The sequence below is a fragment of the Salvelinus fontinalis genome, chromosome 20 (genome assembly GCF_029448725.1).
Source record: "Salvelinus fontinalis isolate EN_2023a chromosome 20, ASM2944872v1, whole genome shotgun sequence".
In the NCBI taxonomy this organism is placed as follows: Eukaryota; Metazoa; Chordata; class Actinopteri; order Salmoniformes; family Salmonidae; genus Salvelinus; species Salvelinus fontinalis.
The window spans coordinates 32,452,897-32,479,400 of record NC_074684.1 but is presented as its reverse complement, the minus strand read 5'-3'; the positions used below and the strand labels follow the sequence as shown (position 1 = coordinate 32,479,400).

Genomic DNA, 26,504 nt, shown 5'->3' with positions numbered 1-26,504 from the left:
GAATGTGGGAATAGTCCGTGGACAATTAAGGGACAGTCATGACAAGTGTGTTTCATTTGGTGATCTCATGAAGGACAGGAAACACACATAACTGTATCTCTTAAAGTGTACATTTCCCAGCTGTCAGGTTGACATCTAAATATTGTGAAAATAATGTGATTAAACATGAAACTATTTGTGAAGATGTAATGTGATGTTAACCTTCTAAATGAGAGTATGGATTTTCATATAAAGATGAACTAGCCAGTGGCCATACCCCCATGAGCCCAGACATCACATTAGGCGTCATGGACTGCCCCTTTCTACTGTTACGTTAAAAAAAAACACTCCTGATGAAATTCACACCAGAACACGCAAACCCCAGTGTAAGCTAAGGTTACAAATGGTTGAATTTCTAAGACCAAAACATACCTGGTGTGTGAAGTGGATTAAACTACAACTCTATCAAAGGACAGGACTATACCACGTGGTGCATTGGCTACACGGACAGAAATGGTTCAACTCTGAGACTATCGATCCCTACAGAGTAAGAGCAAATCTTAAACGTATAATTACTAGTCTGCAGCTAGAAATCGCGTAAGTCTAGAACGAGAATAAAGACAACCGCCGAAGCATCTATTCTATGAGAACATTTCTGAACGGTACTCTGAAGTAGCCATTTTAACCACGAAAGACTTTGTGACTTCAATGAAAGTTAACCAGAGAGACTCCGATGAACTCACCAGCAGACGGACAGGATTCCAACAGAGAAGACAACAACGACATCCGGGCGTAAATATGAATTGCAATTTCTTTTTGAATGAGCAGCCGTTCATGGGAAAAGGATTAGCATTTCAATTAATATAGTTATAGACTGTGTGTAATGAATCCATTTGTCTTTCCCGCTCTTTCTCAGTCCCACCCCTTCACTTTAGTCTACCAAGCTGTCATATCGTCTTAGCCCACTAGGGACTTTCCTATCATTCTTATTAACCAATAACTACTGTTTGCTTGCTATGTATTTCTGTGATTATTTAGTTAGTTAGTAAATAAATAATTAAGCCAATTTGCATATTGCTGATTCATTATGGAAACTAGGGTTCGTGCAGATAACCAGCAATTTTTCGACATTCAGATGAGACTGATAGAAGGTAAAGAATAATTAATGATTGACTGCTATTGATATAAAATATCTTCAGCTCTGTAAGAGTGGATTCGGGAGATAGCCGCTCTATATAAACTAACTCTTCTGTGGTGCCCCAGGTTATTAACAAGGTAATTGTTTTATTAATGGTTTAATTCAATCACGTAATCAATCAAACGATAGGTAATCGATTTGAAAATAGCATGTCATGTCATTTAACCATAGTAGAGACACGACAGCACACACACACACACACACACACAGAGATACCCACAAACAGTTTGTTAGTCCAATGACCAGTTTTATTAACTTTTTAGAAGGTCTGAAAACTGTAGAGATCAATTTCCCTCCGTTACTCAACAGTCAGCATTATGTTTATGGCGAAATAATCTGTTATGGCAGAAACCTTTCTGTGCTTTTCTCTCCGCCACACACACACACAAAGACTAACTATTGAATACTAGTCAGGCTAGTTGTTGAGGCCCGCCTCCATGTCTGTCTCCATGTCCGTATGTCTGTCATTCATGCTGGTACTGCATGTCTCTCAGGCATACTCATCTACCAGAGTAATCACTGACCCCCATGTACAGGCATGTATCTGTTGTTTTCATTGGCGATGCCACAAAACAGTCACCTTGGGTCTAACACACACAGACACAGACACAGACACAGACACAGACACAGACACACACACACACACACACACACACACACACACACACACACACACACACACACACACACACCCCCCCAACACCAGCTCCTATGAAACCAGTCATTTCGGTGGGGCCAAAACGCTGAGGCAGCAAGCCAGGGTCCTTTGCATACCCCTCAGAGAGGCCAGTGGTGTGACACATACACAGAGATCCACACACAAACACCACATGGGTTATTTGTTACACAATCACTTTGGCAGACAAGTAAGCAGACATTTTGGCCTTCACTCCCACTATATGGTTCACTGTGATAGGGTTCATAACAAAGGAACTAAGGTCAGGGCATGACTATATGGTTCACTGTGATAGGATTCAGCACCTCTCAGTTTCCCCTCCTGATACTCTCTCTGGATATTAAGTCATTTTCGTCCCCCCGACTCTGAGGGGTTTTGATGAAATGCTAAATTACTGAGTCACTGGTTATTATTATGGGCTCTCGAGTGATGCAGCGGGCTAAGTGCTAGAGGCATCACTACAGACCCTGGTTTGATTCCAGGCTGTATCACAACTGGACATGATTGGGAGTCCCACAGGACAGCGCAGAATTAGCCCAGTGTCGTCCGGGTTAGGGTTTTGCCTACAGTAGTTAAATAAAAAAGAAATAAAAATTTCACTCAACCACCCATTGCTCCATTTGTTACAGGATAATATTTGTGTATTGCTTCAGTCCTCAACACACACATTTTAAAAGGAAGGTTTGTTTAAGAGGCTTTGTAAAAAAAATAATAATAATAAGATCTTCATACGGTTGTGATATAATGTATTTGAGTCATTGTAAGATGTCTTTGCTTGGTGAAGAGTTTTGAGTAGTGGCTAGCCTTGAAATGTTTTTCTAGAACTTTCCCATACAAAAGTCAGGGTGCTTTCACAGCTGCCACCCAAATGTCTACAGTAATTTGAGTCCTTTCAGAATGATGCAGAAAAATTGGGACGTCGAGTCATGACAGCCATCTAGCAAAAGCCTTATTTGTCACCCCCCTCTCTTTTGTAAAAGACTTAGCATATTGGCATGACAACGCTAAGTGGTCTGTCGTCTGTGGAGACAATTGACAGGCGAGTCTAAGCAGTTAAGCAGCCAGTTAAGTTCTGTCCAAGATGGCTGACAGAAGACAAAAACATGTCCAATGCAACACTGACAAAAAAGCCAAAAGTCTGCTTATTCACTGCTTGAAAGCGATGAAAAAGAAACGACTGTTTCACTGAGCTGGATGTTTAAATGTGGGGCTCTACTGACAGATATGTCACCTCTCTATTCTGGGTGTATCGTATACCATTCAGTGGGATTATTTCAAAGAGAGTATTTCAGTCTCTACGTTACTATAGTTTTACATTATGACATAAATGCAATAACCTATTCTAGGTGTTTTCATATGCAGTTTCAAAGACGATTGCTTTTGAACAGGTCAATATAAAAAAAGTTAAAAATATTCTCAAATAACATGTTAGTCTTAAAGGGACATTTCACCCAAATTACAAAATGGCATATTAGTTTCCTTAACCTGTAGGCAGTCTATGGACAAGGTTAGACAGCAATCCATGTTTTGGTTTGGTTAACCTGACCACTGTGTTTACTTGGCAACTGTTTAGCATTTTTGTCAAAAAAAATCAAGGCAAGTCAATATCCCCTAAACAGTATTATAGTTTTCCATGTCCAAATCATCTTAAAGTAACTTTATTGCATTCCACAATCAAGTGTAGAGACAATGGGATGATTTTGACATGGAACATAAAACACCGAACATGAAACACGAAACATGAAACACGAAACATGAAACATTGATCCAAAGTTCATGCAACATCTGACCAGAAACACGTCACACCATGATTTTTTTTTTTTTTTTTTCTTTGAATCCACTGGCTGCAGCATCAAAACCGTACTATAATGTTGTCATGCCTGGCCAATCTATGAATATTTTTAGTGTGGTTGATTATGTTGTTATCATTATTCATATTATTGTGGTTTTGTTTTTGCGATAACTGACCATTTGTATAATATACAAGCAGAAAAGAAAAAAAATAGATACATTTACCAGAAATAAATTCACATTCATGTGAAGCATTTGCATAATGGGAACGATTCTACTTTGTTTACATTGTTTTGGGCAAAATAAAGGGGGCGGTCAAAGTGTAGTGGCCCAAACACACACGTCCACTCTCAGAAGCACTGTGTGCTCTGCTCTCAGTACGACTCCCTTTCTAATATTTAAATGTTTTACATTTTAGTCATTCAGCAGACGCTCTTATCCAGAGCAACTTACAGGAGCAATTACAGTTAAGTGCCTTGCGCAAGGCCACATAAACCTATTTTTCACCTAGTCAGATCGGAGATTCAAACAATCAACCTTTCGGTTATTGGCCCAGAGTTCTTAACCGCTAGGCTACCTACCTAATATCAAGGCCTTATTTGCCCAGTAATTATTTATCAATGGTGGGAAAGCCAATGCAAACAGAAACTGTTCCCATAAACAGACATGTTGGTCCTGTGTGTCATCTCTGTCCTCAGTCTTCTCTCAGTGGGACTGGCAGCTCCTCTGTCCTGTGAGGATCTACTGAGACCTTTACAGATGAACAGCACGAACCATGTTAGTACTATGTCTGTCTGTCTGTCTCTGTCTATCTGTCTGTCCGTCTGTCTATCCATCCATCCATTTGTATCTGTTTATCTATCTGTTAAGACATTTGGTTAGAAAGTCTCTTTCTGCCTGCCTATCTAACTACTACTTTTATCCATCTATGTTTGTATTGTTCGGTATATACCAGGTATTCCTAAACTGGGGTAGGGGGTAGGCGCAATGCCGTCGGGTGTATGCCATATATATATAATACTTTTTTTTCTTACATTTTTGCCAGAGAGGGTACTCAGAGGGGGTACTCAGCTGGAGGTTGAATGTTTGAAGGGGTACAGGACTATAAACAGTTTGGGAAACACTGGTATATACAGTATCTCTGGGTCCTATATATCTTGCAGATTTTGGGTAAGTGGATTTTTATCGCGGAGAGCACTGAGGTCCCTGGTGGCAGGGAGTATGCTGGAAAAGAATAGATCACAGGCTGGCTTCAGATCTCTCCTGGGCTCCAGAACAACACTGTCAAAGAATTACAGATGATAAACATGTAAGTGCGCTTCGTGTTTATTGTATGTTGACTGTATGCATACCGTACCGGAAATGTGAATGTTAAAAACGTGGTGAAAATGAAATAATAACAAACATCGTTGTAACACAAATTGTAATTGTAACACGTAAAAATGACCCCGTCTTTGCTTTTACAAACACTTGAAAACCCAGCTAGTAACAAAACCTTCCATGTTTCTTAGAGCCTGGTGAAAGTGTGGTTGTCCTATGGTTATTTTGCTGCAACCTTCCCAGAACGATCTGGGAATGTTGCAGGATAGTTGCTTTGTTTTGGAACATTCTCAGCACATTTAGGAACTTCACACAAAAAAAAAAATCTTAAAATTTCATTACCATAACAGGAAATGTCCTATAAGTTCACACATAGTTATTTGAATGTTAATGTAATAGTTGATAATATTACAGGAGTTCAGAGCACTTCTTTAAACACTCACAATTATTATTTTCTTGCATTTTTTATCATCATGATGTTGTGGCCGGTGACACATTACTTATTGAAACCCTTGAATATCCAATATCTTGAAAACGTGACTGTATCAACAGTGGACTAATGAAAAAAATACCAAAAGACTTCACCTTTTAAAAACGGTCCAATGCAGCTGTTTTTATCTCAATATAAAATGATTTCTGGTTAACAATGAAGTACCTCACTGTAATTGTTTTCAATTAAAATATACAAAAATCGGGGCCAGTGTCACGCTCGTCATCCTCGTCATCTGAGGAGGAGTAGTTGGAAGGATCGGAGGACCAAAATGCAGCGTGGTATGTGTTCATCATGAATTTAATAAACAGAGAACACTGAACAAACTATACAAAACAATAAACGAACAACGAACGTGAAGCTATGTAAGAAATGTGCTGACACAAGCAACTAACATTGACACATACAAAGTAAACTATGGTCAGGGCGTGACAGCTAGTGTCTCTGGGTTCGAGCCCAGGCTCTGTCGCAGCCGGACGCGACCGGGAGGTCCATGGGGCGACACACAATTGGCTTGGTTGTGTTTCGGAGGACGCATGGCTCTTGACCTTCGTCTCTCCTGAGCCCGTACGAGAGTTGTAGCGATGAGACAAGACAGTAACTACTAACAATTGGATACCATGAAATTGGGAAGAAAATAAAAAGGGGGTAAAAAATAAAAAATACCACAAGCAATTTCGAAAGCAAGTATTTTGCTATGACTGGGAAGTGGAACTCATTTTTATTGGTCTATTTATTTTGCTCCTGGTGATGTCACCAGCCATGCCAAAACTCCATCCCACCAAAACAGGCTGAAATTACAGGCGGTCTTCTCAAACAGCTCTTACACTAAAAGGGCATTATCATTATTTTCACAACTTCACAGTATTATTCCAACATTTAGTGAGGAAATATACTGTATATAAAACATAGGAAAATCAAGTTTCTTTACTGTACTGTACCTTTAAGTAAATCAGATGATAAATTAGGTGTAAGGGAGACATTTTAGTAAATGTCCTCCTAACATTTACTAAAATGTTCTTGACAACATCTGTAAAAACTACCACAGGTTGCCAGGGATGGAATGTTCCTGTAATGTTTTTACAATATACTGCCACAAAAAAAATGTGGCTACATGCCACCCTCTCATTGGTCTCAAAGTTATAGTATGAAACAATTCTGAAAACAATGGTGCAATGTTCTGCTAATGTTTAGTGTAACATTATTAATTGAAGTGGGTGGAATGTTATTAATACGTCTCTGTGCCCAAGAATGCCAAGGTAACCTGTCTAATTGACTATGGCTGTAGCACTCACATCTGTAGCAATGAAACGCTTTGAAAGGCTGGCTCACATGGCTCACATCAACACCATCATCCAAGACACCCTGGACCCAATTCAATTCGCATACAGTCCCAACAGATGACGCAATCTCGATTGCTCTTCACACTGCCCTCTCTCATCTGGACAATGCTGTTCATTGACTACAGCTCAGCGTTCAATACCATAGTGTCCTCTAAGCGCGTCACTAAGCTAAAGACCCTGGGACTGAACACCTCCCTCTGCAACTGGATCCTGGACTTCCTGACGGGCCGCCCCCAAGTGGTGAGGGTAGGCAACAACACATCTGCCACGCTGATGCGGGCCCCTCAGTGGTGCATGCTTACTCTCCTCCTGCACTTCCTGTTTACCCACGTGCACGACTCCAACACCATCACTAAGTTTGCTGATAGCACAACCGTGGTGGACAACGACGACATCTCCCTCAACGTCAGCAAGAAAAAGGTGCTAATCGTGGACTACAGGAAACGGAGGTCCGAGCATGCCCCCATTCACATCGACGGGGCTATAGTGGAGCGAGTCGAGAGTTTCCTCGGTGCACACATCACTGAGGAATTAACATGGTCCGCACACACCAACACAGTCATGAAGAAGACATGACAACACCTCTTCCCCCTCAGGAGGCTGAAAAGACATGGCATGGACACTCAAATCTTCAAAACGTTCTACAGCTACACCATTGAGAGCATCTTGACTGGCAGCAGAGGGTGGCGCTACAGAGGGTTGTGCGGACATCCCAGTACATCACTGGGGCCAAGCTCCCTGCCATCCAGGACCTCTATAGCAGGCGGTGTGAAACGAAGGCTAGGAAAATTGTTAAAGACTCCAGCAACCCAAGCCATAGACTCTCTGCTTCCGCATGGCAAGCGGTACCGGCGCATCAAGTCTGACACCAACAGGCTCCTGAACAGCTTCTATTCCCAAGCAAGGTTTGAAATGATTGTTTTAATCAAATATGATATATGTTTGGGCTTCTTACGGTTAATATGCAGTCTACAAATTTATTGTCATTATGTTCTGGTTCCCTGACCATCTGTTCAAGACAAAATATGTGCCATAACCAGGCTTCCAAAGCACTTTATGATTACAGATGTGTGCTACAGGTCAGATGTGAGTGCTAATGTCCCCACATTGTTCTCACAGCATAATGAAATGTTTTGTAAACTTGTAAAATGTTTTGTAAAATGTTCTGTTAACATTCTTGCAACATCAGAGGAATGTTTTTTCCACATTAATACCAACATTGTATAATCATCAACACAACTGGACAGATTGTGTTATTACAACTTTTAGGGGGAATGTTCTTATACCTTTCCCACAACTTAATGAAATGGTCCGGGAACATTCACAGAACCAGTTTTGGTTTGCTGGGTAGACTCTCGGAACTAGAGGTCGACCGATTATGATTTTTCAACGCCGATACCGATAACGATTATTGGAGGACCAAAAAAAGCCGATACTGATTAATCTGCCAATTTTTTCAATGTATTTATTTATTTATTTGTAATAATGACAATTACAACAATACTGAATAAACACTTGTTTTAACTCAATTGAATAGATCAATCAAATCAATTTAGCCTCAAATAAATAATGAAACATGTTCAATTTGGTTTAAATAATGCAAAAACAAAGTGTTGGAGAAGAAAGTAAAAGTGCAATATGTGCCCTGTAAAAAAGCTAATGTTTAAGTTCCTTTCTCAGAACATGAGAACATATGAAAGCTGGTGGTTCCTTTTAACATGAGTCTTAAATATTCCCAGGTAATAAGTTTTAGGTTGAGGTTATTATAGGAATTATAGGACTATTTCTCTCTATACCATTTGTATTTCATACACCTTTGAATATTGGATGTTCTTATAGGCACTTTAGTATTGCCAGTGTAACAGTATAGCTTCCGTCCCTCTCCTCGCCACTACCTGGGCTCGAACCAGGAACACATCGACAACAGCCACCCTCGAAGCATCGTTACCCATCGCTCCACTCCAAGTCTCAGAGTGAGTGACGTTTGAAATGCTATTAGCATGCACCCCGCTAACTAGCTAGCCATTTCACATCGGTTACACCAGCCTAATCTCAGGAGTTGATAGGCTTGAAGTCATAAGCATTGCGAAGAGCTGCTGGCAGACGCACGAAAGTGCTGTTTGAATGAATGCTTATGAGCCTGCTGCTGCCTACCACCGCTCAGTCAGACTGCTCTATCAAATATCAAATCATATACTTAATTATAACATACTAACACAGAAATACGAGCCTTAGGTCATTAATATGGTCAAATCCGGAAACTATCATTTAGAAAATAAAACGTTTATTCTTTAAGTGAAATACGGAACCGTTCCGTATTTTATCTAATGGGTGGCATCCATAAGTCTAAATATTCCTGTTACATTGCACAACCTTCCATGTTATGTCATAATTACGTAAAATTCTGGCAAAATTAGTTCGCAACGAGCCAGGCAGCCCAAACTGTTGCATATACCCTGACTCTGCATACAATGAACGCAAGAGAAGTGACACAATTTCCCTAGTTTAATATTGCCTGCTAACATGAATTTCTTTTAACTAAATATGCAGGTTTAAAAATATACTTCTTTGTATTGATTTTAAGAAAGGCATTGATGTTTATGGTTAGGTACATTCGTGCAACGATTATGCTTTTTTCGCAAATGTGCTTTTGTTAAATCATCCCCCGTTTGGCGATGTTGGCTGTCTTTGTTAGGAAGAAATAGTCTTCACAGTTTGCAACGAGCCAGGCGGCCCAAACTGCTGCATATACCCTGACTCTGTTGCACAGAACGCAAGAGAAGTGACACAATATCCCTAGTTAAAATAAATTCATGTTAGCAGGCAATATTAACTAAATATGCAGGTTTAAAAACATATACTTGTTTATTGATTTTAAGAAAGGCGTTGATATTTATGGTGAGGTACACATTGGTGCAACGACAGTGCTTTTTTCGCGAATGCGCTTGTTAAATCACCCGTTTGGCAAAGTAGGCCATGATTCAATGATAAATTAACAGGCACCGCATTGATTATATGCAACGCAGGACAAGCTAGATAAACTAGTAATATCATCAACCATGTGTAGTTAACTAGTGATTATGATTGATTGATTGTTTTTTATAAGATATGTTTAATGCTAGCTAGCACCTTAACTTGGCTCCTTGCTGCACTCGCATAACATGTAGTCAGCCTGCCACGCAGTCTCCTCGTGGAGTGCAATGTAATCGGCCATGATCGGTGTCCAAAAATGCCGATTACCGATTGTTATGAAAACTTGAAATCGGCCCTAATTAATTGGCCATTCCGATTAATCGGTCGACCTCTACTGGGAACGTTGTCAAATTGTGTGACATTAGGAATGTTCTCAGAACAAAGACAACTTAGAGAAATGTGTTTTGAGTGTAATGTGATGAATGTGTTTTTATAATTTAATTTGTACTTGAATACTGTAGTATATTTATCTCAGTTCATTACTCAACAGTGGAGGCAAATGCAATAGCATGACCAGTGAAATGACCATGGAAAACAACACGTTTACCTCAAGTGAGTAAAGCCATAACAATACTATTACTAATCATCAAAATAATATTATGACTTTGCACTAAAGGATAGTGAATCAATGTGGTATGTCATGTTAAAAAAAGTGTGTGTGTGTGTGTGTGTGTGTGTGTGCGTGCGTGCGTGCGTGCGTGCCATAGCGGGACCTTTGTACTTTTCCCTGACCTACCTGAATACCTGCCCTGACTGCCTCCTTGCCCAACAAAAGTTGTCATTGGTTAGCAACTACAGCACTCTGTATATCTTCAGTAAGAACATTACATTACAACTATCATGCTAAATTCAGTACTATAGTCTTGTTTAAAAATGTATTACTACTTAACTAATGGGACATGATAAACCATAAGTGAATTATATGTATTTGAAGATATGTTTCTTTTGGGCCCTCTGGCTCATAATATATTTTCTATTCACTATGATGAACAGGTAAGAGAAAGGAGCTGACCTCTGCTGAACTGGAAGTGTTTAAGAAACAGGTGGACTGTCTCAATTTGCCACCAGCTGTGTTCACAAACCCACAGAAAGGTAAGCATCTTACCTTACCTAGAGTTTTCACCAGAAATTATTTTCAGCGACCAAGCTACCATTTTAGAAAGATTCAACCAAAGTTTGCAATGTTATCAATGAAGCGCCGGCTGCATGATAAGCTAGCGAACTAGATTTTACATTGTGCTTTGACACTGTTGGATAGGCCAAGAGCAACGTGCTGTTCTGCATGCTGTTCCGAAGATGCACCCACATGGGGAGAAATAAGCAATACCTTACTGCAAAGTAGCTTCTGGGGAAACTAAATGTTGTATCCTTGTGATGATGTACATGTTAATTTACTCACGGACTGTCATAATTTGCTGCATAGATTCCTGTCCAGATCCGACACAGGACAACAGCAAAACTCTGGACCTGTCGAAAGTGATTGAATTGCTGGGTGACAAGATTGATCTTCAGAAGACTTTAGAAGAGATGATAAGTAAATTACAACTAGTGAGTATTAAAGCCGATTAATTGTCAAAATGTCAAGTGGCGCCTATTGTGTATTTTTTCATATAATACATTTAAAAAATATATTTAAAAAAATATATTTAGAAATAGATTTGTATTTTTTCATACTCATTGTTTTAATGGTTGGTATATCGCCACCATGGAACCAATTGACAACATATTTCTCCTACATTCAAACAGTGTTTCAACCTTTAGAGAATTAACCCTAGCTAGCACACAGTGTCCTTCGCAGCAACCTGCTGAACACCTACCCTCGCCGTCGATAACAGAACTGCAGGAAAGCAATGCTGACAGGGGGGGGCGAAGTACACTGTCTACCGGTGTGCTAGGTAGCTACCTATCCTGTCTACTGCATACCAGAGCACACAGTGTCCTTTGCTCGCATCTGTCAAACACCTGCCCTCACCGTCATTAACAGAAGTGAGAAAAAGCAGTCCGACAGGTGGGGGCGAAGGACACTGTCTACCGGTGTGCTAGCTATCGTTAGCTAGCTACCTATCCTGGCAGCAGTGTACCGGAGTCCTAGCTAGCTAGCAACCAGTGTCCTTCGCTAACGCCTGCTAAACACCTGCCCTCGTCACCGTTAACAGAACTGCGGAAACAGTGCTCGAAAGGCGGGGGCAAAGGATACTGTCTACCAGTGTCCTAGCTATCGTTAGCTAGCTGGTTACCTATTCTGCCTGCTGTGTACCAGAGTCCTAGCTAGCTAGCACCTAGTCTCCATCGCTAACACCTGCCGAACTTCTGCCCTCGTCGTCGTTAACAGAACTGCGGGAAAATAATGCCCGACAGGTGGGGGGCACTATCTACAGTGTCCCTAGCTAGCTAGTTACCGGCATTGTCACCCCGCCTCTTCTTCTGTGGTGTTTATCGGTGGTTGGCACCCAATGCTATTGTGCATTTCGGCCACTGTAGTGGAGCACTCCTGCCTGAGTCCTAGCTTAAAAATGTACCAATCGAAGTATAAAGGGTGGTTCCTGCAGATTGCATGAATGCCCTGAATTGCGGGCTCCAATTGCACCCTTCTCAGTCTTCCTACAACGGAGAAGAGAAAGGTGGAGACTGGAGAGACCAACTCTCAACTCAAATAATATGTTCTTGCCCTCATCAATCAGATGCACTCCACCCCTACGGTACATCCTAGGGACACATTGCTTATGGGCAGGGTGGGAGATTGTGTTCCGTGAAATGCGTACACAAGCTGATTGACGGAGCGCCGGGCCCTCTCTATGCACTTGTTTATCTTCTGGTCCCAATCGAACATCCAGCTCCTTCGCTGCACGGCATCAGAGAAGACCACCGTTGTACCGGGAAACATTCGATTCACCACCTCAAAATCTGCAGATTTGCCGCACTTTGACCTACTACAGTAGCTATGTTGGTCTATTACATCAAATAATATGCAAGTATGTAAGTTTCTAAGGATTCAAACTTTCTCAAACAGCCTAATTCATACTCTTCATTGGAATAATGGAAAAAAAAAAATATTACATTAACCTTTATTTAACTAGGCAACTCAGTTAAGAACAAACTCTTATTTACAATGACGGCCTACCCCAGCCAAACCCGGACAACGCTGGGCCAATTGTGCGCCGCCCAATCACAACGGGATGGGACTGTACTGATGCCTTTTGGACTGAGATGCAGTGCCTTAGACCGCTGCGACACTCGTGTCCTGCTATTAAAATAATATGCAGTACCAGTCAAAAGTTTGGACAAACCTACTCATTCAAGGGTTTTTCTTTATTTTTACAATTTTCTACATTGTAGAATAATAGTGAAGACATCAAAACTATGAAACAACACATATGGAATCATGTACTAACCAAAAAAAGTGTTAAACAAATCAAAATATATTTTAGATTTTAGATTCTCCAAAGTGTTCACCCTTTGCCTTGATGACATATTTGCACATTTTTGGCATTCTCTCAACCAGCTTCACATGAGGGAGTCACCTGGAATGCATTTCAATTAACAGGTGTGTCTTGTTAAAAGTTCATTTGGAATGGAATTTGGTTCCTTCAAATAAGCAAATAAGCAAAGAGAAACGACAGTCAATCATTACTTTTATGAAGGTCAGTCAATCAGGAAAATCAGGAACTCCTTTCTAGCTCTGACTCTACTCTGACTCTACTCTGACTCTACTCTGACTCTACTCTGACTCTACTGATAGCTACTTTATTGAGTATAAATGTAATTTCTATACCTGTGATATGTGGTTGTCCCACCTAGCTACCTTAAGATGAATGCACTATCTGTAAGTAGCTCTGAAAAAGAGAATATTTTAATGACTCATATGTAAAATGTAAAATACCCATAAAAGGCTCTTAAACCTTTTGTCTTGCCCATTCACCCTGTGAATGGCACACATACACAATCCATGTCTCAATTGTCCAAATCCTTCTCTAACCTGTCTCCTTCTTCTTCACAGATTGAAGTGGATTTAACAGGTGACATCAATAAGGGATCGTAGCCCTCACCTGGATAGTCTATGTCTAGGAAAAAGCAGGTGTTCATAATGTTTTGTACACTCCGTGTTTATATTTGTTCTCAATGACATTACATTAAGTCATTTAGCAGGCACTCTTATCGAGAGCGGCTAATAAGAGCAATTAGGGTTAAGGGCCATGCTCAAAGGCACATCAACAGATATCTCACCTACTGTATTCGGCTTGGGGATTCGTACCAGCAACCTTTCGGTTACTGGCCCAACTCTCTTAACTGTTAGGGCTACCTGTCACCCATGTAGTGCTAAATAAAGAGCTTTAAGGAAATACAGGCAGGCACCACATTACTACAAGAAAAATCAGCTCGCTCAGTCAAGCATGATGGTCTTGCAAGTATAAAAGAAAGGTGTGTTTTCATATATTAAAAAACAAGCTTGAAAAGTTAGTGCAATTGGATTAGTGTGGTGTGTGGGTTAAGGGTTAAATCCAATAATTTAACTTGCATGCGGTACAAATGACATTATTGTGGGAACACCTCCTCTAAGAGGATGAATTAGGTTGTGTGAGAAGGTTTGAATCCTAAGAAACCTGCATACACATTGTTTGAAGTACCAATATAACTACCGCAGTAGGTCAAGGCTGTGTGCTGGAAAACCTTGAGTGGAGTAGTGTGTTGTGTGTAGTGTGTAGTGTGTGAATTTCCTTTCTTTTTAGGCTTCAGACCAATGCCTACTTCTCACTTTTTTTTGTTTTTAATACATTAAGACTCTAAACCTTCTGTGTTTGGACTCCTAGCAAGCACCTGCATATATTCCAGTATGTTTCCCATGAGGATGTTGGCAATCTTAACATCACAATTTAGTCAATCTTGGACAAATCCATGCTACTTTTCTCTGCCAAGAAGCCGATTACATCCGACCAGGACCCGCAGCACCCTGTGCGAAATGCCATCCCTGTCTAATCTATGGCAAAACACATGACCCATTCTCAACGGTGGCATTCAGACAAGGCAGGGTTGAAAACAAACACCAACAGTTCTAGGTGGTTGCCTGGTGGGAGCTTGGGTAAAGTGGGAGCTTGGGTAAAGTGGGAGCATTTTCTCCCAGAGCTTGAGGGTGGCATGATGTCATGAGAAACCAGTGTTTTGTTTGAAAACAAATGTTTGTAGTTACATGAGTTATACTAATTATGCTACCAGGATGGTGGCGATAGCATAATCACTGTTAAATACTGCAATGCACTGCAGGTTTGATTGAATTGAACCAAAGATGTCTAAAGGAATACACTTTCAGCGCAGAGCGAAAATCAACAAGGCTCACTTCCTCTTTGTCCTCCGTTATTAACACTCCTCGACTGGCATTGTTTTCAAAGACAATGAGGCACTTGCTGTTGTATATAACAATGGCTAGGTAAAAGTAAACATCAAGGAGAGAGTGGATACATTCACACTCCCTTTCATATGAAGTCATTCTAGTTGAGAAAAATTCTGCACTTGTGTTGACAATTAAATATGATATATGAGTCATATCCCCCAACCTAAGACACCATCTGAACTGTTGATAGTTTGGAGGTCCTGGGAAACACGTGAAGTAAGCTAAGTAAAGTCTATTTGATGCTCAGACCTTGGTCTATGCAATTTGTTCAATGTCTTTGAAAACACAATCATGTTGGGTTTTTTTTATGGACCCTAGAGCTCTCCAACAACATCAACTTCTGAGCAAAGACTGGCACGTCGACAAATGGCTTCTCCAACTTCCAAAGCAAGTCATAGTTCTCACACGTATGTAACTATACAGTACATATGACCCTGTGTATAGACAACTTTACGACCCTGTGTATAGACAACTATACGACCCTGTGTATAGACAACTATATGACTGTGTATAGACAACTATACGACCCTGTGTATAGACAACTATACGACCCTGTGTATAGACAACTATACGACCCTGTGTATAGACAACTATATGACCCTGTGTATAGACAACTATACGACCCTGTGTATAGACAACTATACGACCCTGTGTATAGACAACTATACGACCCTGTGTATAGACAACTATACGACCCTGTGTATAGACACCTATACGACCCTGTGTATAGACAACTATACGACCCTGTGTATAGACAACTATACGACCCTGTGTATAGACAACTATACGACCCTGTGTATAGACAACTATACGACCCTGTGTATAGACAACTATACGACCCTGTGTATAGACAACTATACGACCCTGTGTATAGACAACTATACGACCCTGTGTATAGACAACTATATGACCCTGTGTATAGACAACTATATGACCCTGTGTATAGACAACTATACGACCCTGTGTATAGACAACTATACGACCCTGTGTATGGACAACTATACGACCCTGTGTATAGACAACTATACGACCCTGTGTATAGACAACTATATGACCCTGTGTATAGACAACTATACGACCCTGTGTATAGACAACTATACGACCCTGTGTATAGACAACTATATGACCCTGTGTATAGACAACTATACGACCCTGTGTATAGACAACTATACGACCCTGTGTATAGACAACTACATGACCCTGTGTATAGACAACTATACGACCCTGTGTATAGACAACTATACAACCCTGTGTATAGACAACTATATGACCCTGTGTATAGACAACTATACGACCCTGTGTATAGACAACTATACGACCCTGTGTATAGACAACTATACGACCCTGTGTATAGACAACTATACGACCCTGTGTATAGACAACTATACGACCATGTGTATAGACAACTATACGACCCTGTGTATAGACAACTATACGACCCTGTGTATAGACAACTATACGACCCTGTGTATAGACAACTATACGACCCTGTGTATAGACAACTATACGACCCTGTGTATAGACAACTATACGACCCTGTGTATAGACAACTATACGACCCTGTGTATAGACAACTTTTATAATATAAAAGTTGTGGAGACATAAAAACCAAGTGAGGACTAAACAGACTCAAGGAAACAGCCATCCCTTCGATGTGGCTGGTGTCATTCTGACACACACAAGGCTGTAGGCCATGTCCCAATAATCTAGAATAGGCTCCTGTCTTCATCTCTTTTCCTTGAACACTGATCTAAAATGACATGATGGGGTGAAAAAGCAATTTGGTTCAAACTGATATCAATGGTCACAAAGTAAAGGAGGGGGGGAAAGCCATTGAAATCCAGCCATAGTCTGAGGCAGGCAGGCAGGCAGGCCATGAGGTATGAGCTGAAACTACATCACACCAAGCCAAATGACCTGGGGGTTACGGTTAGTTAAGCACATGCCCAGGGCAACATTTTCCTCCCGCAAAGACACTTGCGCTGTGAACAAATGCACTGTAATATTTGAAATATACAGGATGAATGAAATTCTAATCTGCAGCTGTTTTTTTTATATTGTAACTTTTCTTGAACAATTTCCGTGAGGACAAACTTAACCAGAAATTTAGTAAACAGCGCGATACACACAGCACACACAATGCAATGGCATGGTACAGTATTAGAGCTCTCGGAAACAAAATGTCGCTCCCCAGACTCCAAGCCAGACTAAACTATCCATGGGCCCAGGGAGGGGGGTGATAATCAAAGCTCTGCCTGATACATGATATGCCCCTATACCATCACGCATGGGCAGAAACCCACGCCCCATGAGAGAGTATGCCGGCCCGTACCACCATTACAGCGTGGAGTCAAGGTGGACTTCATTTCAGATTTGGTTATTGGGAATGACATTCCGATCTCACAGATAGAGAGAGCATGATATGGCATGGATTTCCACATGATCTAACAAAAAACAAAAGAGCCAAGGGAAACTTGGGATTATTTTGTTAGTATATTATACTATATTCAATTATACTCAGTTATATTATACTACAGTATATTATATTATACCCTCATCCAGTGTGTGCCCAGTGGGGTGTGTTACTGAGAAGTGTGTGGTAAATGGTGATAAATTCAGCTTGAAGTTGTTCTGTCAAATCCTATTCAAAAATCCAACTAACTCCATAACCAAAGCGGTCTTCTCAGAAGGTGAATATAAAACTGCCATGGACAACGTACGGAAGAGTGGCGTTTTATGAACATTATCTGGATACCCTTAATAATAATAATAATGGGCATGACTGGCTCCATTTCTGATGTTCAGCACTTCCTTCTTCCGTGGCTGATGGGGATCCGATGAAAGCCATCGCTCATGATGATGAGCTCAATGTGCCTACTAGGTCCCCTTTATGTGCTGGGCAAATAACTTGGGTGCGTCCCAAATGGCCTCCTGTTCCCTACATAGTGCATTACAATTAGCTATGGCCACTGGTCAACAGTAATGTATTATAATAGGGAATAGGGTGACATTTGTAACGCATATCTTGACTGCTAAGAGCAGGAGAAATCACATGCATGTAAGCCAAAGCGGGTTACATAAAAATGTACCATGGTAGAGGAGGAGAAGGTCACACATAGGAAGTGCGCAAGTTTGAAAATGTGTTGACAAGTACAGAAGACAGAGTTTTTTTTCAGGGTGTGAACTGGTAAAGTTCTGATAACTGGATGGGTCCATTGTCTCACATTCCATGACAATGGGCAGGGCTGGTCCCTTTAATTGAATAGTCCGGATAGTCGCTCTGTAGTCGCTCTACTGCCGGGATCATCAACTAGATTCAGCTGCAGGCCGATTTCTTCTTAAGCGGCTGGGGGGGGGGGGGGGGGGTCACATCTCCCTGTTGTGCGTGGGAATATTTCCTGGTGTTTATAGATTGCAATAAAACAGCAGGGAGCAGGTCTCGAACCCTCGCCTTCTAGCCCGAAGTCCAGCGCGCTATCGACTGTGCCGCAAAAGCATGCTCGAACGGCAGAGTCAATATCCGCGCTTATAAACCCAGGGTCGTTACACTACTCCCTCCTTTCAAAGAGCGTGTCCTTGCGACTCTACGTCAGACAGGAACGCGCTCACCGGCCAAGCACGCGCACTGTCGTGGATGCAAGGTCCGTTCACTTCTGACACCAATGTAATGAAACAGGCAGGGAGCAGATCTCAAACCCTCAACCTTCTAGCCCGAAGTCCAGCGCGCTATCGACTGTGCCGCAAAAACATGCTCAAGCGTTGATATCCGAGCTTATAAACCCAGGGTCGTTACAGTCTTTTATATCCAACAATGAAAAAACAATTATTATTTTAAAAAATGTACTTGAAAGGCCCCCCAAAAAACACAGCCAGTTAGGGAATCCTGCTTTACAGTCACACTATCAACAAACTATCTGTTGATCAGCAACTGCTTGCTAAGTTTAGGGCTAGGTTTAGAATAAGGGTTAAGGCTGGTTGATACTACGTCTGTAACGGTTGTCCTCCTCCTCTTCATCCGAAGAGGAGGAGTATGGATTGGACCAAAGCGCAGCATTGTGATACGACATGATATTTATTAAACAAGACAAACTAAACACACTTGAGAATTTACAAAATAATAAACGAAGTCAACAGACCTGAACAAAACGAACTTACATATACACGAAGAACGCATGAACAGGTACAGACGACACAAACGAACGAACGAACAAACGAAACAGTCCCGTGGTGCACAGACACAGACATGGAAGACAATCACCCACAAACAAACAGTGTGAACAACCTACCTTTATATTGTTCTCAATCAGAGGAAAAGTCAAACACCTGTCTCTGATTGAGAACCATATAAGGCTAATTACAAACCACCTAAACATAGAAACACAAAACATAGAATGCCCACCCCAACTCACGCCCTGACCAACTAAACACATACAAAAATAACAGAAAACAGGTCAGGAACGTGACAACGTCTTTCGACATGTCTGTAGACAGTTGTCGCAGTGACATCATGAACATTCTATTGTCGTCCGACATCAAACTTATTGTTGTCGTTATAAAAAAGCTTTAACACAAATCGAAAGGCTGCATGACATCAGCAGCCTGGTGTTCCAAAATAGCATAGCTGCTGTATATTAACAGCAATAAACCTATACGTTTAAAAATCTATTTAGTATTTGTCAATCTAGCATACCAGGCAACTAAAAGCAACTTTTTAAACAATGTTTAGGTTCATTTCTAGCTTTTTAGTTCAAATAATGACCATCCCACAGCTGACAAAGTATGAACTTTAGCTAATTTTTATTCATTATTACAGAAAAGTAAACTCACAACAAGATCATTATTTACAAGTTAATGGCAAGCTAATTGTGTTTGTGAGTGTGACGAAATAAAGCAGGGGATTCTACCGGAGAAATATATAACTTTAGAACTACCTCAGTCGGGTAACCATGACAACGGACGCAGCGACAGGGTCAAAGTTGAACTTTTTCATCTGTCTGCGACAAGGAAACCGACAGTCGCAGTGACGGTCTACAGACAGTCCACCAGAGTATACATTAAATGTCGTTTTGACCAACGCCACTTGTCGCACTCTAATTGTCTACAGACATGTCCATAGACAAAGTATAAACCAGCCCTAAGGGTAACGGTTAAGGTTAAGTTTAGGGCTAGGGTTAGGGTAAGGGTTAAGTTTAAGGTTAGGATAAGGGTTAAGATTAGGGTTAGGGTTAGTAGTTGAAATGTTACTGAAAGTCTGTAGGTAGTCTGAAGAGCATCTACAGATGGACTATCCAAATAAAGTGTTACCAAAACTTTCTCACTCTCTCTGCTTATCTCTCTCTCTCTCTCTTTCTCTGCTTATGCATCTCTCTCTCTCTCTCTGCTTATCTTTCTCTCTCTCTCTGCTTCTCTCTCCATCTCTCACTCTCTCTCACTCTCTCTCTCGCTGTTTCTCTCTCTATCGCTCTGCTTCTCACTCTCTCTCTCTCTCTCTCTGCTTATCTTTCTCTCTCTCTCTCTGCTTCTCTCTGCTTCTCTCTCTCTCTCTCTGACTTCCTCTGTGACTATCTCTCACACACATGCACAGCACAGCGCATACTGTATCATAGCTGGGTACATCTAGCGAATCCGCCAAGTTCTACTTTCGCTCTGATAGGATGGGAAGAGAGCGCTGTCACTATTGGCAACAGGCCCATGAGCAATGTCCCCGACCACAATTGGGACAGGAGTGCACTTTGAGGATTATTCTCAGCAATACAAACCTGACAAAAGACCTCAGTATCAAATGCCTCTCCACACTTCTACATTGTCCTATGATCGTGGTTCGTAGCCTTAAAAATAACACTTATGCAAAAGTCCCATGGAATTCACATGGGAAATCACGGGATAGGCCCATGAGAGGTTATGGGACACCAGCAGCCTTTTATGCCCTGTTTTCCCCACAAAGCAATAGCCAGGTTGTGATATAGCCTACAGGTGAAAAATAATTTGTAACATCAGCTGTTTTGTAGATTTATCTGGTATTTGTGTGGGTTTCATTCATAGGCTACATGTCTATCTGAACCAATTTTTTACAATTATTTTACCTTTATTTAACTAGGCAAGTCAGTTAAGAACAAATTCTTATTTACAATAACGCCCTACCTGTCAACGCTGGGCCAAAAGTGCTCCGCCCAATCATGGCTGTATGTAACGCATCCTGGATTTGAAACAGGTACTTCAGTGACATCTCTTGCACTGGGATGCTGTGTCTTAAACCACTGCGCCACTCAGGACACCACATTGACATTTCTATCTGAACCAATGACATGTCTCTCTGAACCAATGACATGTCTCTCTGAACCAATGACATGTCTATCTGATCCAATGACATGTCTATCTGATCCAATGACATGTCTATCTGAAGTTATAAGCTTTTAAACTGTAGGCCTACTTGGGCTTTTGTTCTGGGTGTTTAAACCATGCAGTGACTGCATCTATAAGCCTAAAACCATGAAAAAAAGATATATATAGAACTGTGTGTCTGGCTACACTGCTGAGACAGTTGCTTTAAGTAATTGTTTTAATGGTGAAGAGGGGAATGTTCAAAGTTACAAACCTTCAGGGACGCAGGATCGGCCAAAGCAAGCGCTTGCCTGTTCAGCTCTGTAGCGATGATCTGGCATCGTTGGCACAAGGGCCCTTCGCTTTCTCCCTTTTCCCCGTAGTGACTCAACTCCGTCACAGACACTGACCCGGCGCCCTCAGGGTTTGGCCGGCCGCCGCATTCGACTTCCTCCACCGGCGCCGAGTGAAGCCTCCTCCTTGCATTGACTCCCAGAGATATCAGGGTCTCTCCCTCAACAACCTTATAAAACAGGGAAGAAATACAAGTTTTAATGAAGGTGTCTGTCTTCTGACTAGTTACCAATACAGCAAGAACACATAGGCACACCTGTATAATGGAGGATTGTAACTGATAATAATGCACAGGTGTTGGTAATCACATTCAACAGACACTTCCGCCCAATGAGAAATTAGGATAAAGGTGATAGGTTAAAGGGGCAATCTGCACGTCAAACAACAACAAAGCAGCCGGTTACCCCGCTACTGATTTGGTAAACAGCTGCAGAATGTGGCTGAAGAAATGTTGCCACTCTCAAATGCATAGACACAGCTATGGTTGGATTGTAGGAGTGGCCATCCATCAGATTAAAATCATGGTTTTAATCATGTATTGAGGCTATACAGTGTTTGTTTACAAAACAAAAGTAGTAAAAAAGGCTTACATTTTGGGTTCTGATGGGGTATGACAGTTGAACTAAGCTCATGAGGCATTTATAAGTTATATTCTTACAATATCAATGGGTAATATATATATGTAATTAATTTAAAAGTACAAAAATGTATGTATCTGATTGCCCCTTAAAGGTGATATGCAAAAGTCTCGATATAAACAAAAAGGAAGTCACAGCCTATAGTCAGGGTCTGATGTTTTACTTTACACAATGCATAGCAAATAAAGTTGTATAGTTAACTCATCTCAGACATCTGAAATATCATCCGTCGATTTACTCAAGGGACCTCACCGTATATCTCCTGTAGTCTGGTTTGCGTCCTCGAGCCGTATTCCAATACTGTGAGTACATCTCGTCTATGTTACCAACTCACACACTTTTTCGATCGAACCTCCAGCCTATCTAACGCTATTGCCTACAGTTCCCACGTTTATTGGTGACGATTTGGCCCTTCCATATCTTGGTGAATCGCCCAGAACAATGTATGGTGATAAAATAGTCCTTGCAGTAGTCCCTTTGCAGTTTAATGCATTCCCATAGCGCGTCTGACAGCGGAAGAATTCAATTTGGTGGACTGTTCGGATGAAGCACTAGCATACATGGGATGGATGGGTGGAGCTCTCGGTTTCAACTTGCTCTAACTTTGTGATGGGACGTTTGACTAGGGGATATGGGGCGCTCTGTCAAGCAAGTTCAGTTTCACAATGACTGCACATAGGCCTAAAATAGATCACAATGGAGATTCAATTGTATAATTTGTATTGGTTGACTGTAATAAACCTCATATTACTTTGCCAAAACGTTCAGCACTTATTTTCACTCTTGATGACATGGATTAGGCTACTGTTTCAATTTATGAACGACATCTTTAAAAAATTGCTAGGCTTTGTGATCGACATTTCAATTGCATGCATTTGCATAACAAAGTCCGCACATTTCCAACAATGAGGATGGAGAGTGCTTGGTCTGAAGGATTATCGAAGCTACTCGTTTACAGTCAAGTACCCCCCTTTGCAAAGAACCCATTTGGATGCATTTTTTGCGCCTGTGTGATCGAAATTATTTATAGTCAAGAACTCACGCTCGCCCCACAGTAGGCTTTTGTACTCGGGTTGGGATGCCTGCTAACGCCACCTCTTATAACAAGACGAAGGCCCTGGTTCGTATTGCTCTGGCGCCCTCACCTGACCATTATCTGACACAATTACTCCTTAGGCTGTTGATGTTGGCTCACAGTACAGACATTGATATCTGACATAGGAGGAATGGCAGCACGTCCGTAGCCTATCTGTGTTTCTCAAATGCATTATCGTCAAACAACTGCTGCTGTTGCGTGGATAGACAAGCCTACTGAAAATGACTAATTAGTTTGATTTGACAATAGAAAGATAGATGTATTTGACAATGTAAAACACAATACAGCCACACATGTGGATAATGCATTTACAATCATCGAGGATGACACAAAAAAGTTTGAACACGTATTTCCACTGTGGTCCTCTTAAAGGGTTAAAAAAAAGTACAAACATAAACGTAGTATTCCTAGGTTACACAGTATACCTAGCCTACTGGGCACACATTGGTTACACAGATAACACATAACAAAACAAAGAACAGGACGACATTGTCATAGTCTAGAGTATTACTACATACAGACATGTTTTCCTTTCTTCTATAGCTCGATCATTAGCCAGCTTTTGACATTCTTTTTAAATTAAGTTATGGGTGGCATGGCTTTGTGTTGCTGTGGTAGTTTGTTCCACTCAAAAGCGCCAGTATATAAAAAGGTGTTCAGCAAAAAAATGGAAAGTCTGGTCTCGTGACTCCTTTTACTGTAACCGACATTTATCAATAGGTTTTATGCATGTTGCACTACAACTTTTGCTAACTTTCAAATGCATACTTTCGCAGACATGATAACCTACTCTGACAGTATATTTTCGTAGCCCGTCTGTGTTAACTTCACCACGACAACGAAGTAACATCTTATCAACGGAAGAACGGGCGCTGTTCATGGTGCTGAATCTTGGACTACTTCGGCGAGTCATCAACAAACAAAAGTAAACGTATCTTCTGATAAAGACGTAGACTTCTTTACCATTCAGTCAAAAACTAAATATAACCACTTGCAATACCTTAGTTGCATATGCAATATTTTAAATGTGTCATTTTGCCATTTTTTTATGTCTTGAGCTTACCTGAGCTTTTCTTCGCATTAGATGACTGGTATATCCAAATATATAGCCATGTGGATAGCCATCGGTATCCACATAGAACGCACCCAGATCCTCATATGTGGACACCGTTTTTTCCACCTCAGAGGTCCCAGCGGAATTGTATAAAGCCATGGAAAGTCCCTCAAGTCGCTATAATTCTGTCAAACCGACACGCACCAGATATCATCTCATATTTTCAACGTTATATTCCCACTGATATATCCATCATGACAAAATGATTCCTGACAGCAGCTTTCTCTTGTCCGATTCCGAAAGTTCCACAACAAACCATTTGCATATCCCAAGTCCGTAGGCTATCATGTCTTTCACAGTGGCGCTGGAATCGGATCCTATTCGATCGCGCTCATTCCATCAGTCCCAAATGAAAGCATATAAGCGTACCACGCGTGGACCACCTGAAAGCATCCGCCCCCTGCCATTCACTCGTTCACTCACACTCAGCGTCTTCAAACACTGGTTGTTGAATGCGCGCTCACGCTTCATTCGGTGGCCACACCAGCGGCCACATAGGCCACACGCTCTCATGTCGTGTATTGACATAATCATATTGGTTTGTGTCCATTGCTCTACAAAGTGTATGTGTGCGTGCGTGCGTGCGTGCGTGCGTGCGTGTGTGTGTCCTTTTGGTCGGGAGACTGATTTCATATTCTGAAATAATGCAACTATGTTTCTTGAGATAAAATAACTCAATGCATTGATCGGCAGTCATGGGACAAAATGGCCAACCTTTTTTTAAATCAGTACTACATTAGACTGTTCTGTTGTCAGTGCCGTAGAGATCGCCTGATGATTTTATTAGATTCTTTTTTTAAAGAAAAATATTAACCTTTGTAGGCCTATATGGTGTAGGCCTGCACTTGCTTAAAAGTGACAGTAGTGCGCTCTCAACTGTTTTCATATTCGTGTAATATACCTATGCGCCGCAGCCCTTCTAGCTTAGTCATAGCCCACTTCACCTTTATTTGACCATCATTATATGACTGTTTGGTGGATAACCTTTACTTACCCGTAGGGAGATGGGCTCTGAAATTAATCAACCGGTTCATGTAGGGGTTGCCCATTAGCGTTCTCCTTGTGTGGGGTTTTTAACAACCTGTTTTTCTGTGTGTCTATGTTGATTGATGCACGCCAAAGCCACCTGACCCACAGATAAAACGGAAAATGACTTCAACCCTATCAGGGCAGTCAGGGGGTTTTGTATTGCCAGAGATGGAGGAATATCCACGAGTGACTTCATCACAATGCTTAATTGACTAGATAACGTCTATTTTTCTTTGGTGCTTTAGAGGCGAATTGTAAGACATTACATCCTGATGCCTAATAAAAAATCTTATCTCCTGAACACAGAAAGCTCGTTTCAGATAACCAGGCGGCCATTATGAGCGAAAACAAAGTCCTTTCTGTCAAACGTGCACTATTGCTTCTTCTCCCAGAAGTTAGGGGTCGGTTTGTCTGATTGTTCCAAGAAGCTGGGGTCAATTACTCTCCTTGTAAGACCTTGACTAAATTGCTTTTAATAAAGTGAATCCTTCAGCTGGAAATGTGTGACCCTTTCTAAAGAAGTCAAATGTAGTTAGTGCTGAGTGATGCCTGTAGCTGATTAACGAAGCCTACAACTGAGGCTTATGCCTTTGGTCAGAGTTATGCTTGTTTCCAGATCCTCTCTTCCATATGGAGAACTATAGGCTATAGGCCTATACCCTTTGAGACTAAGATGTGTCTAGACTAGGGATCCAATCACAATTGTATGCATGCATTGATTTAACCAGCAGAATAGTTAAGAGGAGTGAGAGGAACGATTGAATTTCATATCAATGGGTGCTGTGGTGTGAAGTCT

At 41.2% G+C, this 26,504-nt stretch overlaps 1 protein-coding gene and 1 long non-coding RNA gene across 2 annotated transcripts in view; one reads left to right on the top strand and one right to left on the bottom strand.

Annotated features, from left to right (window-relative positions):
* The window catches only part of LOC129817887 (kinesin-like protein KIF26A), a 71,124-nt gene extending 48,054 nt beyond the window's left edge, over positions 1 to 23,070 (bottom strand). The window contains exons 1-2 of the mRNA XM_055873486.1: positions 22,722 to 23,070; positions 21,752 to 22,000 (exon numbers count right to left, since the gene is read on the bottom strand). Coding sequence (XP_055729461.1) covers positions 21,752 to 22,000; positions 22,722 to 22,781 — 309 coding nt within the window. The 5' untranslated portion in view covers positions 22,782 to 23,070. The remainder of the gene's footprint in view (positions 1 to 21,751; positions 22,001 to 22,721) is intronic.
* On the top strand, positions 4,342 to 11,354 carry LOC129817743 (uncharacterized). Its single transcript, XR_008753757.1, has 6 exons — positions 4,342 to 4,421; positions 4,808 to 4,953; positions 10,261 to 10,322; positions 10,478 to 10,585; positions 10,764 to 10,862; positions 11,194 to 11,354. It is a non-coding gene; the product is annotated as an uncharacterized LOC129817743 (long non-coding RNA).
* Positions 23,071 to 26,504: the final 3,434 nt, after the last annotated feature.